The 18,931-nt window shown below is 43.3% G+C and overlaps 2 protein-coding genes across 2 annotated transcripts in view; one reads left to right on the forward strand and one right to left on the reverse strand.

Annotated features, from left to right (window-relative positions):
* Window positions 1-10,222, forward strand: part of mrps18b (mitochondrial ribosomal protein S18B) — a gene marked incomplete in the record, with an annotated part of 16,433 nt that extends 6,211 nt beyond the window's left edge. Inside the window, 3 exon segments of the mRNA XM_037693218.1 lie at window positions 2,714-2,780; window positions 2,849-2,908; window positions 9,944-10,222. Coding sequence (XP_037549146.1) covers window positions 2,714-2,780; window positions 2,849-2,908; window positions 9,944-10,143 — 327 coding nt within the window.
* abcf1 (ATP-binding cassette, sub-family F (GCN20), member 1) overlaps window positions 10,205-18,931 on the reverse strand; it is a 112,522-nt gene continuing 103,795 nt past the window's right edge. The window contains exons 12-18 of the mRNA XM_037693217.1: window positions 17,622-17,696; window positions 13,487-13,557; window positions 13,373-13,405; window positions 12,675-12,843; window positions 12,528-12,592; window positions 12,368-12,440; window positions 10,205-10,475 (exon numbers count right to left, since the gene is read on the reverse strand). Coding sequence (XP_037549145.1) covers window positions 10,309-10,475; window positions 12,368-12,440; window positions 12,528-12,592; window positions 12,675-12,843; window positions 13,373-13,405; window positions 13,487-13,557; window positions 17,622-17,696 — 653 coding nt within the window. The 3' untranslated portion in view covers window positions 10,205-10,308. The remainder of the gene's footprint in view (window positions 10,476-12,367; window positions 12,441-12,527; window positions 12,593-12,674; window positions 12,844-13,372; window positions 13,406-13,486; window positions 13,558-17,621; window positions 17,697-18,931) is intronic.

The raw sequence follows: 18,931 nt of genomic DNA on the forward strand, positions 1-18,931 counted from the left end.
CAGGAGAGTTGGCAGGCCAATTGAGCACAGTAATACCATGGTCAGTAGACCATTTACCAGTGGTTTTGGCACTGTGAGCAGGTGCCAGGTCGTGCTGAAAAATGAAATCTTCATCTCCATAAAGCTTTTCAGCAGATGGAAGCATGAAGTGCTCCAAAATCTCCTGATAGCTAGCTGCATTGACCCTGCCCTTGATAAAACACAGTGGACCAACACCAGCAGCTGACATCGCACCCCAGACCATCACTGACTGTGGGTGCTTCACACTGGACTTCTGGCATTTTGGCATTTCCTTCTCCCCAGTCTTCCTCCAGACTGGCACCTTGATTTCCGAATGACATGCAAAATTTGCTTTCATCCGAAAATGTACTTTGGACCACTGAGCAACAGTCCAGTGCTGCTTCTCTGTAGCCCAGGTCAGGTGCTTCTGACATTGTTTCTGGTTCAAAAGTGGCTTGACCTGGGGAATGCGGCACCTGTAGCCCATTTCCTGCACACGCCTGTGCGCGGTGGCTCTGGATGTTTCTACTCCAGACTCAGTCCACTGCTTCCGCAGGTCCCCCAAGGTCTGGAATCGGCCCTTCTCCACAATCCTCCTCAGGGTCCGGTCACCTCTTCTCGTTGTGCAGCGTTTTCTGCTACACTTTTCTCTTCCCACAGACTTCCCACTGTGGTGCCTTGATACAGCACTCTGGGAACAGCCTATTCGTTCAGCAATTTCTTTCTGTTTCTTACCCTCTTGCTTGAGGGTGTCAATGATGGCCTTCTGGACAGCAGTCAAGTCGGCAGTCTTACCCATGATTGCGGTTTTGAGTAATGAACAAGGCTGTGAGTTTTTAAAAGCCTCAGGAATCTTTTGCAGGTGTTTAGAGTTATGTTGTTGATTCAGATGGTTAGATTAATAGCTTCTTTAGAGAACCTTTTCATGATATGCTAATTTTTTGGGACAGGCATTTTGGGTTTTCATGAGCTGTATGCCATAATTCAATTCAATTCAATTCAAAATACTTTATTAATCCCAGAGGGAAATTATTTGTTGTTGTAGCTCGTTATCCTCATTTCATTAAGAGATGTTATAGATGCTGATGACTGTAGACAGGAAGGATCTCTTGTAAAGGTCCATCCCACAGTGGATCCTAAGAAACTGGTCGCAGATGCCGTCCGATCCGTCCACCCAGACTCAGCAGGCCTCTCAGTTCCCCTGGGCTGTAGGACTGCCTGAATGCCGGGCAGAACTCCTCCCAGAGCGATGGCCACTCTTCCCAGCAGTCTGCCGAGCTCCTTGTCACTGTGAACAGCCAACTGTAGGTGCCGAGGAACGATCCTGTCCTTTCACTGTCATGAGCCGTGTTTCCTGCTAGTTCCAGGATCTCAGTGGTCAGACACTCGAGCACAGCTGGCAGGTAGATGAGAATGCGTCCACAGAACATCCTTTTCAACTCATTTGAGATTTGGGGCTGTAGTTGAGATATTATTTGAGCGTTTGAGACGTTAATCAGCTGCTGTTGGTTGTAGAAAACTGCCTTGTTGCCATGGTTACGCATCATAACAAAATGTCCAAAACTAAAAAAAGTTTCAGTAGCTGCACAGCATCTGATACCAGAGGAAACAATCATCAATCATCCAAAAAATGTGCTTTGCATTTAGCAAAAGAGGAATTAAAGTTTCTAAAAGCAAAATCTCAGAATAAAAGTAACAGAGCTGCTCCAACATGCAGCCACCTTGAGCGGCGCAATTCTAGAACAATAATTATAGAATAATCATCAGTATTAAAACAGTTAAAGACCTGAAATATTTCAGTTGGTGTGCAATGAATCTGAAATATATGAAAATTTCATTTTTATCATTACATTATGGAAAATAATGACCTTTATCACAATATGCTATTTTTTTGAGAAGGACCTGTACAGTCCATTTACTGTTGCAGGTCACAGAATATGGTTTAACACCGGGTCCAATGACTGAACCAGAACCAGCTTCCTCTGACCTTGTTTCACAAACAAAAAGCAAAAAATATTAATCTCTAAACCTATAAAAAATCCATAAACATATGAATCTCTAAAACTAAACTTAATGCGCACCACATCTGGCGGTGGTGCGGGGTGGTCGACCCCCCCACTGTTTTTAGTTTTGTTTTTGATGTGCTGCACGTTTTTTCACTTTTGCAGCTTAATAATAAAAACTAATAGTTTTGGTTTTCCTGTGACGTATTTGCAGTATGATAAATGGTAGGAGCATAATATACTCTCCCAATGTTTTGTTGGTCTTTTTTTGTAAATAATAAATTACGTTTTTTTTGTGATTTTATTTTATTTTTTCATCTTGAGATCCTATGATGTCATCACGTACTGGAGTTTTATTATGTTAATGTCGAGTTTAAAAATGATCTAGTTGTTCAACCCCTACGCTTGTTGCGTCTGGTTTAAAACAGAGACCTGATCTGCTAAAGGTCTTGCTTAGGTCTCCAGCATCTGTTACCATGGAGACAAACCCAGATAAAAAGTGATGCTGCAATGTCCAAACAAGCTGGTGTCAATCCACCTTTCATCACCCAAAGCCTTTTAAAACCTTCAAACCAAGTTCTCAGAAAGATTATTACCCTGTGAGGTGGACTTGTAGACCAGCTGGGACCAAACAGCTTCAGGACATGATGGTTGTGAGGGTGGAGGACTGTTTCTAATGTGATGCACCTGCACGGTGCTTTCTCTTGCAGAACGTCAAGCTGCTGCAGCAGTTCATCAGTCCCCACACTGGACTGGTCTACGATCCAACTCGGACTGGTAAGTCCTGTCTGGGTGCGTCATTGATCTGATTAACAGACATGCTTCACAGTGTCTCCTTCTCTCAGGTGTGTGCATGAAGCAGCAGAAGAGGCTGAACAAGGCCATCCACACAGCAAGAGATCAGGGTAAGACGAAAGTATCTCAAACATTGGATCAGCTGCTTGTAAAGGTTCTGTCGCAGCCTGATGCTCTGATCGGTTCCTCTTTCCAACTGATCTACACTCAGAACCCCAAACTGATGAGTATAAACAGTATTTTATAAAAGTTTGTACATTTCATTCTAACATCTCCTGACATATCTCCTGACATAACACATCTGATCAACACTTTTGCAACAACTCTTGAAATGTAGCTCAGGCTCCTCCCATATCTGACAATCTGCTGAGATGTTTCTTCAGCCTGACTGGAGTCCACCTCTGATTTGACATGAACTGGAAAGCCACCCAGCTCTCTGCAGAAGGTCTAGCTGACAGGAAAACCAAACCCTGAGGTCCAAGGACCTGTCTGCAGAGCTCAGAGATAGGAGTTTATGAGGAGGCTACATAAACATTTCTGCTACTCTGAAGGTTCACAGCTAATGGAGCTCCATGATTCACACATGGAAGAAGTTAGACCCACCCAGGACTCTTCTAAGAGCTGGTCCCACTGAGCAGTCGAGGGAGCAGGACCTGACCAAGAAGTAGGGGTGCACCGATTGCAGTTTTCTGGCCAATCACCGGTTTCTAAAAAGTCTGATCTGCTGATTCTGATTTAGTTTTATAAGCGACACTGTCAGGTGTTATAAGGTCACAATGCACCTTCAATTGTCCAATATTATTTTGTTGAAAAACATCCTTGAACAATATCCTAGAAACAATACAAACTTGTTTTAACTGGCCATGAGGTAGTGCTCTGAAATATAAATGAAGTTCAGACAGTTGTTAAAACTAAAAAAAAATCAGAAAAATCGGTTTCTCATGTAAGTATCGGACGATCTCCCAAATTAAGGAAATCGTATCGGCTGATTAATCGGTGCACCCCTACTTGGAAGGTGTAAAGTGTTTGGAGCCAGTTTGATATTCTTAAAGCATAAAATCAGAATAAACTGCACATTTGAATTTACAACTGGAAGCTGTTGGAGCCAGATCTCCCAAAATTAAGGAAATCGGGGTCGATTTGTTGGTGCACCCCTGCCAAGAACCTGATGGTCCCACTGGCTGAGCTTCAGAGATCCTGTGGAGATGGGACCAAGTTCCTGAAGAATAACCAGAACTGATCTGGACTTCATGGTTCCTCTCAGAGTAGAGCTGTCATTTCTAACCCGGGCCCGACTGGGACAAAATAATGTGCTTGATGGCCGGGTCGGGCTAACCGTTAATAACTATAATATTATAATATATTATAGTTATTATAATATTATTAATAATATATTATTATAATATTATAATATATTATAGTTATAATAATAATGTCATCACAATGTCAGCACTGTATGTTTCCATACAATGGCGAAATTAGTCTCTGCATTTAACCCATCCACCACCAGGTGGTGCAGTGGGCAGCTATTGAAAGCGCCCGGGGGGCATTTTGGGGATGAGGTGTGCTGCCCAGAGACGCCACGTGATGTGCAGTGACTGGAGATCGAACCTGGGACTTTTGGGTCCCAAGCCGGCTGCCCTGCCTCTACACCATCTCGGCCCCCATAGTTATTATAACAACTACAATATTATAATATAGTTATTATAATATTACAATTATAATATTGTAGTTATTATAATATTATAATAACTATATTATAATATAAGTAATAATATTATAATAACTATAATATATTATAGTTATTATAATATTATAATAATTATATTATAAGTTATAATATTATAATAACTAATATTATAATATATTATAGTTATTATAATATTATAATAACTATAATATAATAACTATATTATAATAACTATAATAGTTATTGCAATATTATTAATTATTATAATATTGTAATAACTATAATATTATAGTTATTACAATATTATATTAGTTATTATATTATAATAACTATTATAATAGCTTTAATATTATGACTAATATAACTAGTTATTATATTATAACTATAGTTATTATAATATAACAAATATTATAATAACTATAATAATCTGCTGACTCTTGTTAATAAACAAGACATCATATCTTCTTTGAAATATGTTGTTAAATCATGTCAAACTGATTTGCTTTCAAAAGCAGTAAAAGTTTAATTAAAAAAGTGGGTTCTATTTCGTATAGGCTTCGCCCTTTAAGGCTGTCGCTGATGGGTGTTATCCCGATATGCGGAGCATCACACTGAAAAATTTAGTCCACGCCCACCTGCTGTGTGGGCCCCACCCGGTCCGTATAAATTACGTTAAGAGCGGGTAATCGGCTCCCATTTTTCTTCAGCGAGCTAATAGCACTGTCAGAAGAACGAAGAAGGAAAGTTGTGTTGATGACCAAACTTGGTTAAGAATGCTTGCTTGGCCCGTCACGTCGACCTCCGGTCGTCCCGGTGAGCTCTCCTTCCCGAGGAGCTGACGAGCAGTCTTGTTTCAAGGTAAGCGGCGAGGAGTATTTCTCAGTGACAGGTCGCTACACGCTGGACAACGCCATCTTGTAATTTTCCTCTTATCGCTGATCCTCGGAGCGAATTGGATGGTTCCTCCAGGACAGGCGGCGTCAGCTGCAGCCCCGCTGCTCATTCCCTCCTGGAGAGCGTAGTGTCGGTGGAAGGGGGCTGAGCGAATGCTCACCTCATCCCACCTCATTTCGCATCGGTGATCACACTGCTCCCGGCCAGTGAAACACAGGAAATTCCTGTGTTTCTCCTTTCAAGGGATGAAGTATCAGTACAACAGGCTGCCGTTCGGGTATTCCCTCGCGCCTCGTACGTTCTCAAAGTGTGTGGAGACGGCCCTGCAACCGTTACACAGAGCAGGGATGAGAGTTTTGTTTTACCTGGACGATCTGTTTCTGCTGTCACGCTCCAGACAGGAGGCAGCAAGACAGGCCCAGGCGCTGACATCATACCTGTTAAATCTGGGCTTCGCCATAAATTGGAAGAAAAGCTCGATTTTCCCGGCCCAGACAATTGTTTATCTGGGAGTGGAGCTAAACTCGACCACCATGAGGGCTCGTTTATCACAAACGAGAATCGACACTCTAAAAGACCAGCTCCGCCACGTAAGACTTGGCAGAGTGATAACAGCTGTTTCCATCATGAAGCTGTTAGGAACGATGTCATCAGCTCACACAGTGGTCCCGCTGGGTTTACTACACATGAGACGCCTCCAGAGGTGGTTTGCGCGTCTGCGTGTGGATCCAGTAAAACAAAAGAGACAGATGATCACTGTTCCTCCCTCCTTGAGAGCAGACCTCCGACACTGGGGAAACACCCTGGTTCTGTCGGAGAGTCCCCGTCAGCAGACCCACATCACACGTGTCAGTCTTCACAGACGCGTCGCTGTCAGGCTGGGGGGGGAACATGCCTATCTCAAGCTGTAGGGGCGCTGTGGCCCCATCACACATCAGCCCACATAAATGTTTTTGGAGTGTTGCACGGTGCTGAACGTGATTCAACACTTTGCTCCTGTGCTGCAGAATCAACACGTTTTGATTCACACAGACAACAAGGTGACTGCTGCATACATAAACCGGCAGGGGGGTGTGCGCTCAGCCCAGATGTTACACATTGCGCGAAAACTACTGTGTTGGGCACACCAAAATCTGCTCTCCATCAGAGCAGTTTACATATCCGGTGTTTTGAACAAAGGGGCAGATGTGATGTCCAGGGGTGGTCCACGTCCTGGGGACTGGACTCTCCATCCAGACCTGATGGCTCAGACGTGGCAGAAATTTGGCAAAGCAGCTGTGGACCTATTTGCGACACGAGAAAACGCTCAGTGTCAATTACGGTTTTCTCTGAGCCCGCAAGATGAACCACCGCTGGGTGTGGATGCGTTTGCCCACAGCCCATGGCCCAAAATGCTTCTGTACGCGTTTCCTCCATCTCCTCTGATCTTACGGTTCCTGAACTGAGTTCAGGAGGAGGGATTGACAGCTCTCCTGGTGGCCCCCGAGCACGTGAACGCACCATGGTTCCCAGTCCTGCAACGCCTGCTGTTGGGGCACCCGTGGAAACTGTCGTGGAGGGAGGGCGTTCTCCTCCAGGCAGGAGGAGCGATCAGGAGTTACCCAGAAATAGGCCAGCACCTGTGGGTGTGGCAGATGAGCGGATCCGCTTAGAGATGATGGGTCTCCCACAGGATGTAGTGCGCACAATCCAGGATTCACGTGCTGCATCCACCACAGCGCTGTACACATCAAGTGAAGTTTTTCAGCGCTGGTATACAGAGAAAGGTGTAGAGGCCACCTCATGTTCACTAGGCAACGTGCTGTCTTTTCTGCAACAGTTGATGGACAGAAATTTGGCGTCCAGCCGAAGGGTTCGGAGACAGAACAGCTTTTAATCATCCACTGATGAATCGTTTTCTAAAAGGTGTACAGAGACGCAGGCCTGTTTCAGGGCAACTTGTTCTACAGTGGGATTTAACGCTAGTCCTGCGAGCCCTGATCAAAGCTCCATTTGAGCCTCTGGATCAGGTTCCATTTAAATTCTTGTCTCTTAAAACAGCCCTGCTGCTGGCTTTAACATCCGCTAAGAGAGTGAGTGATTTATCTGCCCTCTCTGTCGCTCCGTCATGTCTCAGAATTCAGGCTGACGGCAGCTCAGCTGATTTAAGACCAAACCCAGCTTTTATGCCTAAAAACATCACAAGCTCTTTTAAATCAAGAGCAGTATCGTTGGAGGGGTTTTTCCCTCTCCCCCCCACAGATCAGAAGAAGCATCTTTCCATCTTCTCTGTCCGGTGCGGGCGTTGACGTGTTACACAGTTGCAATGCGTCAAACTCAACATCTGTTTGTGCATTATAGAGATGCATCTGCAGGTCGCCCGTTATCGACCCAGCACTTGTCACACTGGCTGTGTGAGGCCTTTTATCTGAAGCCTATAGAGCATCAGATTTAGAGCCTCCTGTCAACCTCAGGGCACACTTGACCAGGGATATTGCATCTTCAACTGCTTTGCATAATGGTATGACAATGCAGGATATTTACACTGCGACCGCGTGGTCAACACCCTGCTTATTTATTCACTTTTATCTACGTGATGTGACGGCTCGTTCCATGACACATTCTATACTTAGTGTTTTACAGAATGAATATTGTTGTTTCATGGAACTCCGTTTAACTCACATCTGTCTGCATGCATTACAGTGTGAGATGTTATCAGTCACAAGTTGTGATTGTTATTTTGGTTCTATTGTCACTAATCAGTTCATGACTATTGTTACCAATCAGTTCATTTGATTAATAATCAGCTCTCCTGTTATTATTAATCTGTTCATACTGTTCAGCCGTAAACCGGTTGGTTCATGGCTCTTTTTCAGCACTTTTCCCTCCCTGTTGGAACTTTTCCGGGGCGTTCATGCATTCAGAACGCATAGTTACACAACATGTGTCTGTGCATGGCACACATAGTTACGCGTACATGGGGAGCTGAGTGACAAGACATTTTTTGGGCAAGCTTCTGCTTCATACGGCGTTCGAATGGACCCAGTGAGGCAAGGACCACATCTGCTTCGCCCTTAACCCATCAGCGACAGCCTTAAAGGGCGAAGCCTATACGAAATAGAACGTTGGTTACGTACTGTAACCCCAGACTCTATGAGTATAAGCGTAGCCCTTTAAGCGTCGGGCCTCACTGGCTCCTAAATGGCTGAAGAAAAAGCTATTTGGGAGCCGATTACCTGCTCTTAACGTAATTCATACGGACCGGGTGGGGCCCACACAGCAGGTGGGCATGGACTAAATTTTTCAGTGTGATGCTCCGCATATCGGGATAAAACCCATCAGCGACAGCCTTAACGCCTATACTCATAGAATCTGGGGTTACAGTATGTAACCAACGTTTTTTTTTTTTCGGGTTTGTAATCAGTTAATTGGTCGGTTTCAGGTCAGGCTCAGAAACACTGATACGGGTTCAGGCCGGGCGTTTTAGGCCTGATTGCATCTCTGAACATCCAACATTTTTCTGTCAGGTCATCTGGACAGTTTCTTTTTTTTTGCTGAAACGTTTCGCCTTCGGTCCAGAAGACTGTCAACAATGAAGAGGTCCGGCAATGGAGGAGGGGGCATACCAAAGAGACCATCTTATAACAAGCAAAACTGGTTTGTTCCATTTTGGAGTAAGCTGTTGGGGGAAGAATCAGTTTTTGTTGCGTTTCCTTGACTGATGAAGCCTTCCGGACTGAAGTTGAAACGTTTCAGCAAAAAAAGAAACTGTCCAGATGACCTGACTGAAAATGTTGGATTGTATACCTGGATTATTGAGCATGGACTTTGTTGTCATCTCTGAACACTTGAAGGACTCAGGCTGTGAGGACCAAAATCCTCTGGTCTGATGGAACCAGGACTGAACTGTTCACATTAAACCAGGGTCCACCATCCCCCCCACAGTGAAGCATGGTGGTGGCAGCATCATGCTGTGGGCTGCTGTTCAGCAGCAGGAACCGAGTCTGGTCAGGCCTGAAGAAAAATACAAAACCAGAGTTCAGGACCTCACACTGGACTGAACGACCTGGAGTGGACCAGACCGAGCCAGAACCCCGTCAGCTTTCTCTACAGACCTGGAGTCTGTGGTCCAGTCCAGCCAGCATGAGCTGATTTCCAAAGAACAGAAAGTCCTTCAGAACAAAGTTTGTAGCATCAAACCTAGAAAGTGTCGAGGCAGAACCACTGCCAAAGGTTCTGAATTCTTACAGAAATGTGAAGTTTCAGGTGTTTAAAAAAATATAGGTATTATTAAATTTGATTTATTTAAGAAATGATTTAAATATTTGAAGCGTCAGGCTGCATTGTAACAAGCGTGAGAAAAATGAAGTGGGTCTGACTAATTCCTGGAGTTTTTGGATACATTAGTTCCTGACTTTAGACCCAGTTCATTCTCACTGGGTAAATATTTATAAAACACGTTAAAAATAAAGATTATTTACAAATGAATGCAATTCCTTAAATACAGCAGAATGAAGATTATCTCTGTGCAGTTGAAATTTTGAACAGAACGTAAAGAGATGACACCACGTCTCCTTTTCAGGCCTCATTTCCTTCCAGGTTCCACACGTGGACTACTCAGGAGAGGATTACTCCAACGCTCATGATGCTGTTGGATGCACGCCACCCCCACCTTCCTCCACCTCAAGTGACACCTGGTACACCTGGTATGGGAGGATCACACCTGATGAGCAGCTGGTGGCTAAAGTCAGGAAGATGTACAAGCCTTATTTAAAAAGTTAGAGTCATGAAACATGTCTGTACACGTGTCGACTGAACTGCACAATAAACGTGATGAGAACAGGTTTGAGTATTTTATTAAGCTTTGGCAGATCATCGTTTCGCTCTGGTAGAAAAGGACTTCGAGCTTGTACTGCTGCAGGTAGAACCTGCTTCCACAGCAGGCCGTCATGGGTTGACTTTGTTGACCATTGTCTCTCCGAGGGCCTCCAGCACCTCCCGCTTGTAGTCGTCGAAGTCTCCGTCAATCTGGTTCACGGAGCGTTCCTCCACCACCCACAGCTGGCACTGAGTCTCCGTGATGAGCCGTGCGTCGTGACTCACGATGATCACAGCTGTGCACACAGGCTCAGGGTTAGTGGTGGGATCAAGAAAACGAGCACAGCGTACGGCACACGCCCGCCCACAAACTATTACACAGCAAACTTTGACCTTTATTTGTGACCTTGGAGATGGTGTGACAGACGCCATAACATGTTCACCTTTAATGTGCGTCTCTAAAAAAAACCAAAAAACTAGTGAGAGTAGATTTAAGATGTGTGTGTGTTCTGGGGCGAAGCAGCTTAGATCATTCATCAACGTCAGAAACTAATGAAGTGTTCAAACAGTAGAAAACCAAGCGGCAGCAACAAATCATTTTCTCAGCGATACTTCACGTGTTTGTGTAAAAAGCAGTTCAGCATCAGTGTGAACAGTCCTCTACTGAACCTGGACTTTTTATTGTTTCTAACTGGCTTGAATTTATTCTGCTTAAAGACAGAGTTGATGAAATACGGTGTTAAACGGGTTCGAGTGGCTTCTCTCAGCTGATGATATTTAAAAACTTCAGGAAAGAATAACGTTAAATATTACGGGCTGGGTGTCGAACAGTGGCTGAGTTTGGGCATTTTATTTCTCTGCTGCATTTGTTTTTTCATAAACTGTTTCATCTCTAATATTTATCATTAATTTGCTTTATGTTTGTGTAACCCTTCGTTAAAAGAGCTCAGTAGAGATTATTATAGTTTAGGTAGTTGAAAGTATGCAAAGGGGAAAAAGATTTATTTTGTATAAAAACCATGTTCCATAGTAATTCTGTCTCTGTCACCAGTATTTGTACATATGTTCACCTTATGGGGGAAAATCAGCCACACATTTATTTTTGTGATTTTATTGATTTATTTTGGTGCAGTCAACAAAACCTAAAATCGTTCTACTTTTATTTTATCTTAAGTTTTTCAGATGCTCTCATAACCTCAGTAACTTTACTACACTCGCCTGAGGGGAAAGTCCACCACATTACATTAAACCGTAAATACGTTTAATGCCATATTTATCAGATCATAAAATAATTTCTGCTTTTTATTTTTACCTCTATTCTTAAGATTTTTATATTAACTCTCTGTTTGGTGCTCTGCTATTATATTTGAGAGCCTCTGACAATTTACAGGAGTAAATATTTCACTTCCTTCAGATCCCATCTGTCTGACAAAATCGTTTTATTTTGGATGTAAAGAGCACAAGTAACATTTAGTTAAAAACATCTGCTCCACATGCATGCAGGCTGCAGAATCAGACGCTGCACAGCTCAGATCAGCTGACGAGGGAGGTCATTAGCGGGGGCACCGTGCTGCAGCAGCTGGCAGTATGTATGGATCAGTAAAAATAAACAAAGACAGAACTGGTGTTGCACATGGGTTTTGGAAAATAAATCGATAAATAATCCACTTCAGGCCACAGAGAGACAGGAGAAAGTGACTCATTTTCAACGACATGATCCGAAGAGTTTTTACCAAACTCAGGACTGGAACTTTTTATAAATAATAAAAGAAAATGTTTTAGGGTTGTTTAATGAAGAAAAATGCTTATTTGTTGCCACAAAGTTAATATTTTGTCAATTTATTACAAAACTGAAAGGTGGAGTTGTTTTCAACGAAAGTCCCTTAAAAGAGTAAAAAAAAATTCAATTTGATATTTTTTTTTAGGCTGAGTCAGCTGTAAAACATTGTTCTTTGTGCATATAAATATATAAAAATAAAGCTTAGCTACACTGAGACTTCAGGGTTAAACTAGATTTTTGGTAAAGGTGTTTGCTTATCATCTGTGGGAGCAGACCTCATGTGCAGACTATGTATGACCTGAATAATGAGCCACACGTGTTACATGTCACTCTGCTCCTAACACCTCTGTCACTTTGTGTAATAATTAGCCCCCAACAGAAAAAATTCTGTGGACTCAAGTCTCTCACCTCCTTTGTACTCATTGATGGCCTCAGATAAGGCGTCTATTGACTCAATGTCCAAATTGTTGGTGGGCTCATCCTAAGAAGAAAAAGAAGACCACACCAATTAATTAAGCATTATGATGTTAGAATATGAAGGGAGGGCGTGGAGCAGAGCTGTTCTTACCAGGATAAGGACATCCGGCTGACGACACGACAACTCTGCAAATACGACTCTGGCCTTCTGCCCACCTGACAAAAAAATAAACAGGTGACGTTAAATAACGTCTCGGTGCAGACAAGCGTTAAACATGTCCCATGTCCGTGTTCACACCGGAGAGTTTGGAGATCTGAATGGTGTGGGCGTGACTCTCCAGGCCAAAACGTCCCAGACACTTCCTGCTGTCCTGGTAGGGCAGGTTAAAGTTCCTCATCAGGTACTCTGTGGGGGCTTCGTCCATGTTCAACTGGTCAGCATACTGCTGATTGAAGAACCCAACTTTCTGTAAAAACACGAACATCTGAGCCAGACCTGCTGCCGACTGTAACGTGACCGCCCAACCACTGGGCCAAACTCCTGACTCTTTGAAAACAGCGGTCCACCGCTAGGTGCAATGGTGGAGCCAAGGGGGAACCAATGGTGGCCTTATCCCCCTTAGATTAATCTCTAGGCACCCCAAGGTCCATCCCAATCATATGTTGAAACTATACTTTTGAAAATATAAAAACTAGAAAGCATAGTTTCCTCAAATGACAGAGGTAGTAATTTGCTATTTGTTATTTATGATAAATAAATAAATAAATACATGGTGGAGGCCATCTTGGATGTTGACTTGGCAACCCAATTTTTGAGGGTGACCTTTCCGAATGCTAAATGTAGTCACAAACTGTGATCAGAAATCAGTCGGCATTAAGCGTTCATACTGCATTTTCACACGAAATTACATTTATCTAGTCTATTTTGAATTTCTCAGTTTGTAATGAGTCCCTTACAAATGCAGATTTTTTTTGTTTAAATCAAACGTTACTCACCAGTCGATGGTTCTTCCTCATCTCACCTTTAATCTAAAAAACAACAACAACAAACATAAATAAGTTTGAGTATTATTCTTCTTTAAGACTGCAAGTCCAAATTATTTGTCTTACGGGATTTAATTTTCCAGTCAGCAGCAGCAGCAGGGTACTCTTTCCAACACCATTGGGCCCGACAATACAAACTAAAAAATAAGAAGTGAAAACAAAAAACCATCATCAAACACAGAGTATAAAACAGCAAAGGAATGAAGCTTGGAAGAGAAAGTCTTTAAACTTCTGTCTAGTTCTGAAAACTCACTAGGTTTTCAATGTATTTGTCCAAGAAGTTTAATTTAAATTTCATTGATAAAATGCACGATTTCATCAACTTATTCAAAAGTAGTTTTCTTATCAATATTAGGGCCGGATGGAAATTGTTTCATGGCCACTTTTGGCCCCTGGACCATATGTTGCCCACGTCTCACCTAAAGCATATCAGCTGCAGAACAAAGCTGTTGTGTTGCTGAGAAATACCATACGATACCATACCACTTTATTTATAAAGCACTTAAAACAGCTACAAGGCCAACCAAAGTGCTGTACAGACAAAACAACAGGTAACACACAAAGCAAAATACAAAATGAGGTAAATCAGAATATAGACATAAAAAACGATGCAGACAATGACGACAAACCAGTGTGGAGCATACAGGATCAAAACACCGAACATCCTGTGCTGAAAGCCACTGAATAGTAGTGAGTTTTTAAACGGGACTTGAAAACCGAGAGGGAGGGGGCCTGTCTGACAAACAGAGGTAACTCGTTCCAGAGTCTTGGTCCTGCTACAGAGAAAACCCTGTCACCTCTGCGCGTTAAGACGAGTTCCTGGAAATGTGAGGAGCAACTGGTCCGCTGACCTCAGGGAGCGTGGTGGGACATACGGTTGTAGCAAATCAGAGAGATGGGGGGGTGCGACACTGTTCAGTGATTTGTAGACATACATGAGTATTTTGAACTGGATTCAAAAGTGAACCGGTAACCAGTGCAGTGAGGCCAAAACTGGTGTAATGTGCTTTCTTTTGTCTGTACTGGTTAAAAATCGGGCTGCTGCATTCTGGACCAGTTGTAGTCGTGCAATGGAGGGTCTGACTGATACCAAACAGGAGCGAATTGCAGTAATCAAGCCTAGGTGTAATGAATGCATGTATTACTGTCTCCAGGTTCTTTTTGGACAATATGGGCTTCAGTTTAGACAGCTGCCTCAGTTGGAAGAAGCATGATTTAACAATCATGTTTACATGATTGTTAAGTTTCAGGGAAGGGTCCATTATCACTCCCAGATTAGTGACTCTTTGTTTTTCTGACAGGGTTAGAGCGGAAAGGTCGATGCAGTGGTTTGTGATCGTGTCGTTGGGAGGGAACAACATGACTTCAGACTTCTTTTCATTGAAACTCAAGAAATTTAAAGCCATCCAGTCCCTGATGTCAGCCAGGCAGTTGAGCAGCGGTTGAATAGAGCATGTACCATTGTGTCTTAGGGGGAAGTAAATTTGACAGTCATCGGCAGAGAAGTGGAAGGGCATGTTGTGTTTCCGGAAAATAGCACCAAGTGGCAGCAGGTATAAAGCGAATAGGAGGGGACCCAGGATGGACCCCTGTGGAACCCCCCATTTAAGCTCTGCCTCTGCGGAACTAAAATCCTTGATAGAGACACAAAAGGATCTGTCAGCGAGGTAAGATCTGAACCAATTGAGGGCTGATCCTGTGACGCCCACCCACTGCTCCAACCTAGCAATGAGGATCTCATGGTCGATGGTGTCAAAGGCGGCTGTGAGGTCAAACGGGACAAGCAGCACAGAATCACCAGTATCTGTGAATCTGAAGATGTCGTTAAAGACCTTCAGCAGGGCAGTTTCAGTGCTGTGGAGAGGTTTAAAGCCAGATTGGAAAAGCTCTAAGATGGCGTGATCCTCCAGGAAGCACTTCAACTGGGACTCGACTATTTTCTCCAGTACTTTAGAAACAAATGGGAGTTTGGAGACAGGCCGGTAGATGGAAACGACTGAGGGGTCAAGGTTTGTTTTTTTCACGAGAGGCTGGACGGCAGCATGTTTAAAGGATTTTGGCACGCCAGTGGATAAACTACTGTTTACTATATCAAGAATGGACGAACCTAGAGTTGGAAACACCTCCTTTAGTAGTTGAGGGGGGACCACATCAAAGGGGGAGCCAGAAGGTTTCAAGCTGCACATGACCTGCTCTAGAGAAGATAGAGTGATGGGTTCAAAATGGTCAACAGGAGCTACAGATTGAGGTGGGATGGATGGGTCATGAGTTGGAGGGGAAATGAGAGCCTGGGTGGTTGCAATTTTTTCCAAAAAGAAATGTAAGAAGTTGTCACACAGCTCAGTTGAGGCTTCCAGAGGTGATGGTTCAGTGAGGTGGAGAACAGAGTTTAGGGTGGAGAAGAGGACATGTGGGTTGTGAGAGTTTGAGGTAATTATATCAGAGAAGAATATTGATTTTGCAGCTTTTGCTGTTTTCTGATAACGGCGCCAACTCTCTTTAAGTATTCGAAAAGAGACCAGCAGCCTGTCTTTCCTCCACTTTCGTTCCGCCCTCCTACATTGCTGCCTTACGGCCTTGGCGATGTCACTCAGCCAAGGTTCTGCTCTGAGTTTTGATTTTTTGGTTTCAACAGGTGCGACATGATCGATAGTCTTTAAGCAGACAGAGTTGAACTGGGATGTCAGCTCCTCAGTGGTGGTGAGAAACACTGGGGCCTGAATTATCATTTCAGAGTTATAAACATTTGTGAAACGTGCGGCAGTGAAGTGGTTAATGGTCCGGGTGCTACGTGCAGGAATGCACGACTTAGGAGTTAGATGGGGGAGGGTGAACTCAAACCGGACTGGCATGTGGTCTGAGAAAAGATTATCACCCATAACAAGATTATTAACAGTCATATCATGAGTTAAAACAAGGTCCAGTGTATGTCCACACTCTTGGGTGGGACTGTTTACATGCTGAGTTAAATTAAATGAGTCCAATAAATCTAAAAAGTCCTTAACCAAGGGCTTCTCAGGACAGCACACATGCAAATTAAAGTCCCCAATAATGAAAACATGCTCATATTTTGGTGTGATTTCAGCCAACAAGTCAGAAAACTCATTTATGAAATCCTTAGATCGAGGTGGGCGGTAGACGAGTGCAAATAACGTCAGAGGTGAATGTCCGAGTTCGAAGACGCTCAGCTCAAAGCTGGCGCGGGAAACTGGGATGGGCAGTTGTTTACAGTCAAAAGTTGATTTGAATATTGTTAATAATCCACCACCACGCCGGCCTGATGGCCGCGGTGCGTTAAAACACAGACAGTTCGGTGGCAGTAATTCCGTCAAAGCGCTGGACTCACCCTGAGACATCCAAGTCTCTGTGATGCACAGAAAGTCCAAATCGTGCTCTTGAAAGTAGTCCCTGAGGATAAAAGTTTTTTTGGTAACAGATCTTGCGTTGACCAAACACATCCGGATATTGTCCGAAGTGGAGCTAGCAGCGGTAGGGTTAGTGCGCGCTAATGGCCGCAGGTTTTCAATAACAGCCGCTCCAGGTCGGTCCGAGCTGCGCAACAGCTGACAACTCACGTTGGTTAACTGGTCCGGGCACACAGGAGAGGAAGATGCAGCGCGCAGAGCTTTCAGCTTCACCAGCTGACCAGCACGTTTTCCCCGGAGTCTGAAGCGATATCTCCGGGCATAGAGGTGAAGAGCGCAGCGAAGGTAAGCTGGCACGTCCGCCAGCGGGGGGGGGGGAGTCCAGAGGTACGCTCATATTGTTCCAAATAAGCGACTTCAGTGACAGAAAAAAGAAGATCCAAAAGTTGTTGTCTGTCATACACCAGCAGAGAGAGTTGATGTCACAGATGTGAAATGCAAAAAAAAAAAAAATCCGAACACCATCAGCAGAGGTGGATTGCAAGTCATGTACACGGGCGCCATCTTACCGGAAGTCCGAGGAGTGTTATGTGATCTTTTCGAATTTATCTCAAGATTTGTGAAGTTGTTTAAACAACAGCCATCTTTGGATTTCCTAAGGTCAATTGGCTGCAGCAGCTCTCCAACGGGGTTAGCTCCAAACCACCAACAACTTCAAGGAAGTTTTTGCACAGTGTTTCATGAGATATTTTGCTAACAAACACACAGAGGCACAAGCAAAAACATTATCGCCATTAAAATCAAATATCTAATCATGATTTTGGATTTATACTCACTCCTGGAATCCATGTCAATGCCAAAATCCACATTTTTGAAAAGAGGCTTCTGACCTTCGTAGCCAAAGTCGACACCTGTGTGAGACAGAAAGTCTTATATGTATATATTTATACACACACAAACACTTTTAAATTGTGAACAATAAGGTTCCGATCCATGTAGCATGACGTCTCGCTCTCTGCTGGTTTAATCTGCCTTACACAAACAATGTGCAGATGTTACCATCATGTCTAGTGAACTGTCCTGGCACGTCTGTGACTAATGCCTCCATTAAACAGTTAGAGAAGGTGGCAAAATTGCCTGTTATTAAAACTACAGCCTGACTGATATATTGGTAGAGCTGATATTTTTAGGCCAATATTGACGTTTGGGGAGCTATCGATATCTGTGATAATTGTCTCATTATGCACCAATACAAACACTTCTAATTTTCACACCTAAAATGCTGGAACCAGCTGTACTTGTACAATGTATCCAACAGAGAGCGCATGAAGATTACTTTCAAGTCATTGTCATTCACTTAAGTTTCACTTTGGACGTTCAGCACAGCTGGAGCAGGGAGCAACACTTTTTGGCGTATTTTACTGAACAGAGCATGATAAGTTTATTTTAACTGATCTGTAAAACAAATCAACAATAATAAATTATCTTCAATCCTCCAACTCACTTGTCATTAGCTACGTGCCTCTCAAGCTAACGTCAGTATTCAGTAGCACCACCTTCACAATATTAGCCCCATTGTCAGTATTTACAGTGAGGAAAACAAGTATTTGAACACCCTGCAACTTTGCACGTTCTCCCACTTAGAAATTATGGAGGGGTCTGAAATTTTCATCGTAGGTGCATGTCCACTGTGAGAGACATAATCTTAAAAAAATAAATAAATCCAGAAATCACAAAGTATGATTTTTTAAATAACTTATTTGTGTGTTACTGTTGCAAATAAGTATTTGAACACCTGCCAATCAGAAACAATTCTGTCCCTCAAAGACCTGTTAGTCTGCCTCTATAACGTCCACCTCCACTTATTATTCTAAATTAGAAGCACCTGTTTGAGGCCGTTAGCTGCATAAAGACACCTGTCCACCCCACACAATCAGTAAGACTCTCAACTACTAACATGGCTAAGACCAAAGACCTGTCCAAAGACACCAGAGACAAAATTATGGAGCTCCACAAGGCTGGAAAGGGCTACGGGGCAATTTCCAAGCACCTTGGAGAAAAAAGATCAGCTGTTGGAGCAATTATTAAAAAATGGAAGAAGCTAAACATGACTGTCAATCTTCCTCGGACTGGGGCTCCATGCAAG

Source organism: Nematolebias whitei, chromosome 19 (assembly GCF_014905685.2).
Source record: "Nematolebias whitei isolate Nwh7 chromosome 19, NemWhi1, whole genome shotgun sequence".
In the NCBI taxonomy this organism is placed as follows: Eukaryota; Metazoa; Chordata; class Actinopteri; order Cyprinodontiformes; family Rivulidae; genus Nematolebias; species Nematolebias whitei.